Here is a 10,124-nt window from a genome sequence, read left to right as displayed (position 1 = left end):
CTGTCATGGTATCCCATAAAGCAATGCTTCAGGTCAAGAAACTCACTTCATAGCAAATAGAGTGCATCAATGGACCCATGTTTATGGTAATCACTGTTCTTACCATGTTCCCCATCACCCTGCAGCAACTGGCTTCATAGAACAATGGGGTGATCTTTTAAAGATACAATAGGGTGTTAGCTAGGTGGCTATACCTTGCAGGTTTGAGAACGTGTTCTTCAGGAGGTTGTAGATATTCTCAACCAGTGTACCATATATGGGCAGGATTCACAGGTTCAGGAACCAAGAGTGGCAATACCACTCACTATTACCCTTAGTCATACACTTACAAAATTTTACTTCCTGTCCCTGTGACCCTATGCTTTGGAGGTCTGGAGGTCTTCGTTCCAAAGGGAGAAATACTCTCACCTGGAGGCACAACACTGAATCCATTAAACTGGAAGTTAAGAATGCTACCTGGCTACTTTGGGCTGCTTATGCCTCTAAATCAACGAAGGAAGAAGGGAGTTATGTATTGGCTGATATGATTGATCCTGATTACCAACTAGAAATTGAATTGATATTACATAATGGAAATGAGAACTTCTGATGTGGCACTGTAAGGTCAGCACTGAACTGCGAACCATAAGGTCAGTAGTTCAAATCAATCAGCTGCTCATTCAAAAGCTTATATGGAGTTGCTAAGAGTTGGTACCGATTTGATGGCACTTAACAACAATAACAATGATGGAAACGAAGAAGAGTTTGTCTGAAGATTCCTTGGGCTGTGTCTCAGTACAGCCTACCATGATGGCCACTTTGTTCATGAGCCCACTGGAGTGGCTAGGGAAATAGAATGACTGGTTTCCACAGAATGTGTCATCTTATCTATTTGATTATTAAAATCCACCTCTGTCAAGATAACACTTTGTTGATAACACTTAGTTGAGTATTTGTGTCTCATGTTGTATCACATGAGACACAAATATCTACACCATTCAGAGATATCTATCCACACACAGTTTCTCCATACCTCTTTGTCACCAATTTCCAATCACCAATTTGTCATCAATTTTCCAAGTCCCTGACCATCCAGCCAACCTACTGGCCACAAGCCATGAATCAGCCCATATAATTACACATCTGGCCATTTCTCCTCCCAAGCAAAGTGAGCAATCAGGTGTAGTCCTCAAAGTTCTGCCCATTTGGAGAATTTGTGTTCATCACTATCCTTTGGGAAGGTTCCAGAAAGTAGCTACAGTGATGTTGCTGATCATTTTCTTATAAAGCACTTGCCTCAGGCAATATCCCAGACAATTCCTCAAGTTCCATTTCAGCAGGCATATCTGAGTAAATGTCATCAAATGGGGATGGAAGGGATAATGGTTCTATTAATAATGGTTTAATAAACAAAAATGAAATATCTCTTTAGATAGGAAGGGTGGTGCCACTGGCAGTAGTGATTCAATGAATCTGCCCATGTGTTCCCAACCCCAAGTTTCAGGATCCTGTTTCTTCTTAGTCAATGCTTTACCATTTAAGGTTGGCAATTTACTGGCACTGTAATTCAGACACTCTTATGATAAGACTCTGGGTTTGATTTTAGGTAATATCAGTTCTGTTACTAGAAGAAATAAGGCTTTCTTAGAAAATGTGGACCAAAATTCAAAATTATTTTTAAAAGACCAGGATTACTAGGTTGGAGGAACCTGAGACTAACTATGACCCTTAGTCACACTTCAGGTCAGGAATGGAACTCCCCCTTGTGGTCTAATTTTCAGCCAAGCAGTAGACATATATAGGAGAGACAACAACGCTAGTAAGGTATGCTCACCATGGACTAGTAATCCATTTAAGATCCAAAGGACAACATTTACCACAGGGAGGAAGTGGGATAACTGTTGTCACATGGAAGGGATTGCAATCATTGAGATGAAACAAAGTATAAGATTTGTTCAATGTAAAACTGATGATCTTCTCTGCAAACTGTGGTGTAGTGAAGTATCTAGTGTCTCTTCTAGCCATCATCTGTAACTTCCACCAATGTTTCTGCCATGCTGGGTTTGGGTAAGAGAAGGTAGGAGAAGATACTGATGGGAAGACATGAGTCACCTGTGGATGTTAGCAGAGTTCATTATAATTTTTTAAAAATTTGAAACTCCAGCATGGGTTTAAAACGAGCCCTCTCAGAAGCAGGAGTGGGAAATCTCACTACCATCAAAGAAGAAGAGCCAGGAGGGGAGTGTCTCCTTTGGACCCTGAGATCCCTGTGCATTGAATCCCCTTGACTCAGGGACAGAAAGCTGCGACACCAGAGGAGTGGCAGAGAAACAGCAGCAACAGAACCAAGAAATAGAGCGTAAGGCAGAGTGGGCTTCCCAGCCCATGAAGCAAGTAAAACTGAGTGACTTTAGGCAAGAAACTTGCTTGCTGGAGTACTTAAGTTGGGGACCAAGGTTTGTTGACCCACGAGCTAGAACCAATTGCCTGCAAACTAAAGCTAATGGTGGAGTGGTGAGTCCTATGGGCATTTATCAGAAGCTGACTGTGACAACCCCTGAACATTTCTGACCCCAATTGTAACCTGTTAAATTTCCTTATTAATAAACCTCATAACTGTGAGTATAGCGTCTGAGTTCTGTGTGGCCACTGCAATGGATTAGCAAACCCAGGTGAGTAGGGAGTTGTTGTGCCATGGAGTCGGTTCTGACTCATAGCGACTCTGGACAGGGTTTCCAAGGCTGTAAATCTTTAAGGGAGCAGAATGCCTCATCCTTCTCCCGTGGAACAGCTGGTAGGTTCGAACTGCTGGCCCTGAGGTTAGCAGCCCGATTTGTAACCACTATGCTACCAGAGCTCCTTTTCAGGGCAAAGTAGCCACGTTCAATTTTTTCATGTGGCATTTAAACTGTGACTCTGAAGCTCTGAGTTCCTCTCTTTCTTTTACCATTTTGTCTAGCAAATGTAGGACCAACCAACCAACTTTCTGAAACTTCGCATTCTCATAAAATGGTAAAAAAACAACCAATATGCAATCACCTCCAGTCTTGTTTCAAATATTTGCTCTATTGGTGGTGATACTTTGCTTATTTGTATTATCACCTCATTGATGCATTTGAGTTATGGTGTTAGATGTGAATATTAAGATATTAAATATACCCTGGTGTTGGAGGAGAATATTAAAATAGCATGGAATGCCAAAAGAACAAACCAATCTCTGCTGGAAGAAGTACAGCCAGAATGTTCCTTAGAAGCCAGGATGGCCAGACTTCTTCTCTCATACTTGGGATATATTATCAGGAGGAACCAGTGGAGGGTAAAGTTATCGTGATTGGTATAGGAGCTCTGGTAGCACAGTGGTTATGAATCGGGCTGCTAACTGCAAGGTCAGCAGTTGGAAACTACCAGCTGCTCTGTGGGAGAAAGATGAAGCTTTCTGCTCCCATAAGGATTTAGAGCCTCAGAAACCCTATACAGGGTCGCTATGAGTTGGTACTGACTCTGTGGCACATAACCACCAAAATGAAGGGTCAGAGAAAAAGAGGAAGACCCCTAATGATATGGATTGGCACAGTGGCAACAGCAATGGGCTCAAACATAGCAATGAATGTGAGCTTGGCAAGGGCAGTGTTTCATCCCATTGTGCATAAGGTCACTATGAGTTGGTACCTACTCATTGATGCCTAACAACAACAACAATGATTACCACCTCATGTTATGGATTAGCAATGTTAGCAAAGCCCTCTTTACTACTGGAGGTAGAGTCATCAATGCCTTTAAGACTACCCAGAATTGAGAACAAATTTAGAAAATTTATCCTTATGATATTGTTTCTCTAGAACTACTACTTATACCAAATGTCTGAGTTTCTGAGTTTTCCAGAGAAGCAAAGCCAATGTGTTTGAGTATATATGTTTATATGTTACTGTTGTTGTTAAGTGTTGTTTAGTCTGCTCCAACTCATAGCAACCCTGTATAAGATTTCTCAAGAGTGGCTGGTGAGTCTGAACCATCGATCTTGAGCTTCAAATGACTTTTTGATCCAATGCTTATTCTACAGCATCAACCAGGACTCATACATAAGGATATGGAGTCCTGGTATGGCATCATAGGATAAGCACTCAACCTCAAGGTTGATGGTTCAAACTCACCAGTTGCTCTTTAGAAACCCTATACAAGGTCAATATGAGTCATAGCTAGTTATACAGGCTCAGAGATGTCAAACACTGATATGTAGCCAGTTATACATCCTTAGAGATGTTAAACATTCTTATCTTTTTTGAAAATCTCTCCAGTAAGTAAATTACTAGATTGTAGCCGGAGGAATTCTGATGCATTTTTCTGAGGTTGCTTGCGAAGGGAGTTTCTTGGAGTAAAGAAATGTTTACTTGGGAGGAGGAAAGGGAACCAACATTCAGGCTAAGATACCACGTGAAGATGCCAAAAAACATGAAAAGCTTTTATGCACAATCTCAAGACATAACAGTTGTCTGTATCAGGAGATACAAATAAGTGAAAAGGAAATAAAGGCTCTGAAAAGCTAGCTAACTTGCTGCCATACAGACCATTCCCACTCATGGTGACTCCATGTGTGTCAGAGGAGAACTGTGCTCCATGAGGTTTCCAATGAAATTATTCTACAGTGGTAAAATGGTTAAGTGTTTGACTATTAACCAAAAGATTGATGGTTTATACCCACCTAGAAGCTCTGCAAGTAAAGAAATGGTGATGAGTTTCCATAAAGATGTTGTTGTTGTTGTTTTTAGGTGCTGTTGAGTCAGTTCCAACCCATAGCAATCCTATGTACTACAGAATGAACCACCACCCAGTTCTGTGCCATCCTCACAATTGCTGCTATGCTTGAGCCCACTGCTATTGCCACTGTGACAATCCAGCTCGTTAGAGATCTTTTTTTTCACTGACTCATCACTTTACCAAGCATTATGTCCTTCTTAAGAGATTGGTTCTTCCCAGTAATACGTTCAAAGTATGAGAGACAAATTCTGGCCATCTTAGCTTCTAAGAAACATTCTGGTTGTACTTTTTCAGACACAGAATTATTTATTCTTCTGGCAATCCATGGTACCTTTAATATTCTTCTCCAACATTATAACTCTAATACATCAATTTTTCTGTGGTAATCCTTATTCATTGTCCAAGTTCCACATGCACGTGAAGCGATTGAAAATACCATGGCTTAGTCCAGGTGCACTTTAGTTCTCAAACTGACATCTTAGCTTTTGAATATTTTAAAGAGGTCTTGTGGAGTAAATTTGCCTAATGCGATACATCATTTGATTTCTTAACTGCTGTTTCCAGGAGTGTTGATGGTAGATCCAAACAAAATGAAGTCTTTGACAACTTCAATCTTTTCTCAATTTATTATAATGTTATTTATTGCTTCAGTGATGAGGATTTTTGTTTTCTTTACTTTGAGGTGCAACTCATAACAAATGTTGTGGTCTTTGATCTTCATCAAAAAGTATTTTAAGTAGATTAAATCCTCTTTGCTTTTAGTAAACAAGGTTGTATCATCTGTATATCACAGGTTGTTCATCAGTCTTCCTCCAATCCTGATGTTACATTCTTCTTCATTTAATTCAGCTTCTCTAATGATTTGTTCAGCATACAGATTGAAAAAGTGTGGTGAAAGAATACAACGCTGGCAAATACCTTTGCTGATTTAAAACCATTCAGTGTCCCTTTGTTCTGTTCTAACAACTGCTTCTTGGTCTATGTATAGGTTCCTCATGAGCACAATTGTTTTGGATTGTTCATTCTCCACAACTCTGTTTATGTATTGTCATGATCCACACAGTCAAAAGCCATTACATAGTCAATAAAGCACAGGTAAGCATCTTTCTGGTATTCTCTCCTTTCACCCAAGATACATCTGACATCAGCAATGATAGCCCTCATTCCCCGTCCTTGTCTGAATCCGGCTTGAACCTCTGGCAGTTCCCTGTCAATGTACTGTGTCAGCCATTTGTGAATTTAGCAAAATTTTACTTGCATGTGATATTAATGATATTGCCCAATGATGTCCACATTTCTTTGGGTAACTTCTCTTTGGAATGGGCTCAAATATTAATCTCTTCCAATCAGTTGGCAAGGTAGCTCTATTCCGAATTTTCTTGGCATAAATGAGTGACTGCCTCCAGTTCCTTATCAGTTTGTTGAAAGATTTCAATTTATATCCCATCAATTCCTGAAGCTTTGCTCTTTGCCAATGCCTTCAATGTACCTTAGACTTCCTACTTCAGTACCATTGGCCCCTGATCATATGCTACATTTTTAAATAGTTCAACATCAATCACTTCTTTTTGGTACAGTGATTCTGTGTATTCCTTCCATCTTCTGTTGATGCTTTCTGCATCATTCAATATTTTGCCCAAAGAATCCTTCAATATTGCAAGCCAAGGCTTGAATTTTTCCTCAGTTAGTTTAGCTTGAGAAATGCTGGCTGTGTTCTCCTTTTTGGTTTTCTAACTCCAGACCTTTGCATATTTCATCGTGATATTTGACTTTTTCTTCTTGAGCTGCCCTTTGAAAGTTTCTGTTCAGCTAAGGAAACCTGTTTGGCAGTTCTGTGTTGTCACATGGTTTGTGCAGGGCAACTAATTATATGTTATGGCCCTTCTAGACAAATTTCTCCATTTTGTGATATATTGTAAATTCTACTCTCTATGTCTGTGATTGGGATTCTGGTATGTCACTCTAAGAAAAGCACTGACTTCTAACCACAAAGTTGGCAGTTCAAACCCACCAGTTGCTCCATGGAAACTCGATACAGGGTCTCTATGAGTTGGAACCAACTTGACAGTACTTAGCAACAAGAAAACGCCTGTGATTATAGACCCATTTTGAAATGAATTTGTAAGGAGTAAAGATTAAGGTGGAGTTAAGGAATAAAGGTTACAGTGGCACTGTGGATCAGCATTGGACTGTAAACCACAAGTTCAGCGGTTCAAACCCACCAACAGTGCCTTGGAAACACTCTACAGGGTTGCTATGAGTCGAAACTGACTTGAGGGCACTTCACAACAACAGAACAGCAAAGTGCAAACAAATATAGGGCCAGCCACATACATAATTTAACATTCTCTAGTGGGGATGGTGGTGGTGTGCCATGGAGATGATTCTGACTCATAGCAACACTCAATAGGGTTTCTGGCAAAGGTTTCCTTTGCCAGAGCAAAAAGCCTCTTCTTTTCTCCCACTGAATGTGGCTGCTAGTTTTGAACTGCTACCTTGCAGTTAGCAGCCTGACTTGTAACCACTACACTACCAGAACTTAGATGATTCAAACAAATATGGTCAAAGGACTGGAAAGTGTGGCTGATTTTTGTAATGCGATAGTGTAGTATCAATATCTTATTTTTGAGGTTCCCATTAAGGCAGTTTCCACATCCTGAAAGGGCTTAGAAACTAAATACAAGAGAGAAACCAGTTAGAAGTAATTCCAGTAGGGACAAGACACAAAGCGTGTTACAGAATGTTCCAGAAAGTCCCTGCTTATGGTGATTGCATTCCTCTCATCCCTCGCAGCCCCTCAGACAGAGGTCCTTCTGGGTGGATTCCCAGATGCACAGCCAAATAAAAAGTGAGAGACATTAATTGTGAAATGTCAACTCTTCTCCGAAAGTAATCCAGAAAATTGGCAAAAGATTGGATAATTCACATCCTCAATAACTGTGCAGCATTTTATAGCAGGGTGTTATACATGTATTTCAGGCAGGGGGAAAAAATTAACTGCAATTCCATTGGTTCTCCAATGAAATCTTCCCCCATGTTCTAATAAATCCTTTTCCAAGACAAACCATCATTGTACAGTTGATTACAACTATTTCATTGGGGACCATTCATTTTAGCTAAAAAATTTTTCAGATGAGTGATTATACTTATTTTTTTTGTAAAAAATGAACAGAGAATAATAGATTCTGTCGGTTGAGCTGATTCTGCAAGTTGCAAACCTTTCTTCATGGGACAAGACATATCAGCAGCTGTTTCACTGCCATATTGGTAACATCCGTTCACAAGTTTTCTAAATGTACTTAACCACAGGATAGGCATACAACCATCAGTCTGACCCAGCAAAGTGACCTCAAGGCCTGTGTTTGTGTTCAGCCCTGTTGTTTTGAGGGTGTAATAGTCTGACGTTACTGTGAGTATTAAAGCTGTATTTCATTTCTTACAGATGCTACAGCCTCTAGACATAAAATAGCAACAAAATTATATCCAACTCTCAAATTAATTCCCTCGTTTGATTCTGGAAATTATTGTTTGCTTCTCAAGAGACAGATGAAACTTACGCTTTGAGCACGACCAGAAAGCTGTATCCAATGCACATAATGCCCACCAGAAAATAGGAAAGCGGCAACCTGAAACTCATCCATCCAATTGTCCGTTGATTGTCGTAATAACCATAGAAGAGGACGGAATATTGTGCCAAGCCCTAAAATCCAACAACAAAGCAGCTTAGCAGATGCTGTGAAGGGCAAAAAAAAATCAACTCCTTAGAGGGATAACAAAATGACATTAATTTTCAAACCTGGGTGATGGCTTTGACATGAGCCCTATTGTTTTGCTCCATAGAATGAATGTTACACTGCCACATCGATTGGCAGCTTTTTGGTTTATTAAAATTTCAGTGACTTCTAAGTAGACTAAATTTCTAATCAAATATAAGCTTGCTCAACTGTGGAGTGATTACTGTGAAATACCCATTGATTTAAACATCATGATGTTATATTTGCAGTTCTAAAGGCTTGCCTAGTACTGGGAGGAGGATCAGAAACATGCTTCCTCAAAGTGCTGTGGCAGGTTACCGTTTCCAGTCACCTGAGCCATAATGACATCAAAGCAAAAAACAAACCTGCTGCTGTTAAATCGATTTCGACTCATAGCGAGCCTACAGTGACCCTATAGAACAGTATAGAAGTGACCCATAGGATTTCCAAAGCTGAAAGGAGACAGCTACACTTTTCTCCAACGGTCTAGCTTGTGGGTTCAAACCACTGACTTTTTGGTTAGTGGCTGTGCATTAAACCACTGTGTGATCAGGGCTTGTTTATTACATCTGTTCTCTGTAAGCTACGTATTTGCGGTGATGTTGACAATGATCTGAACAACCTTCTATTCATCACACCTATTATGACATTCTCCCAAAACAACCTTGTTTATCTGTGCATTAAGTGCTCTTCCTAAAATTTATCAGCCAGAGTTAGAATTACCATTTTAATAAACCCACCTCAATAAAGCCTTCTTTATATGCAGAACATGAGTATGTTCTAATGTTGCTTCCTTCACATTATTCTTCATTTTACCCCTTTTTCTCATTGATGTGCTTTTCTCTCTCAACACTGAAGCTGAATTGAATCAGAGCTGAATTGTTTCCACATTACTATATATTCACTTGTGGCACTGTAAGATAAGCACTGAACTGCTAATTGAAGGTCAGTGGTTTAAACACACAAGTCACTCCTCAGAAACCCTATACAGGGTCACTATGAGTCCAAGCTAACTTGACAGCACTTAACAACAACTGTGAAACAGCTTCTCTGTGTTGTTGTTAAGAGCTATAGAGTCAGTTCTGACTCATAGCAACCCTGCATAGGGTTTCCAAGGAGTAGCTGATGGGTTTGAACTGCTGGTCTTGTGGTTAGCAGTCTAATGCCTAACCTACAGCACCACAGCAGGAGTCCTTATGCTTTGTGAGATGAGAAGATAATAATAACTTGCCAATCTGGGGCCTCATCCTGAGATGGAGTGAGTCATCCTGGAATCTTAGAAATTCCATTCAGTTGTCTTTAGCATAGTGGGTTACATGTTGCACTGCTAACCACAATGTCAGCAGTTCGAATGCACCAGGTACTCCTCAGAAACCCTATATAGGGTTGCTATGAATTGGAACCAACTCAAGGGCACTTAAGAACAGGAACAACATATCAACCAAGGGACTTTGAAATCCACTGTGGAATGGGGGAGGAGAAGAAGGATTGGAGGTGGGAGAAAAACAGGAAAAATGCAGGAGGAGGAAATGCCTTCCATGCTAATTCCTAGAGGAAGGATTAAAAGAAGTGACTTAGAAAATTGTCTTAAACCATGATCATGCCTAGTTTATATCAGAGGCCAATGGGATTCTA

The 10,124-nt window shown here is 40.1% G+C and overlaps 1 protein-coding gene across 1 annotated transcript in view; it reads right to left on the bottom strand.

The window, feature by feature from the left end:
- TMC1 (transmembrane channel-like 1) overlaps positions 1–10,124 on the bottom strand; it is a 186,453-nt gene that overhangs the window by 72,251 nt on the left and 104,078 nt on the right. Inside the window, exon 9 of the mRNA XM_006835003.1 lies at positions 8,292–8,434. Coding sequence (XP_006835066.1) covers positions 8,292–8,434 — 143 coding nt within the window. The remainder of the gene's footprint in view (positions 1–8,291; positions 8,435–10,124) is intronic.

Source organism: Chrysochloris asiatica, unplaced genomic scaffold, assembly GCF_000296735.1.
Source record: "Chrysochloris asiatica unplaced genomic scaffold, ChrAsi1.0 scaffold00014, whole genome shotgun sequence".
Taxonomy (NCBI): domain Eukaryota; kingdom Metazoa; phylum Chordata; class Mammalia; order Afrosoricida; family Chrysochloridae; genus Chrysochloris; species Chrysochloris asiatica.
Note: the sequence above shows the minus strand (reverse complement) of the source record. Positions and strands in the feature narration are given on the sequence as shown.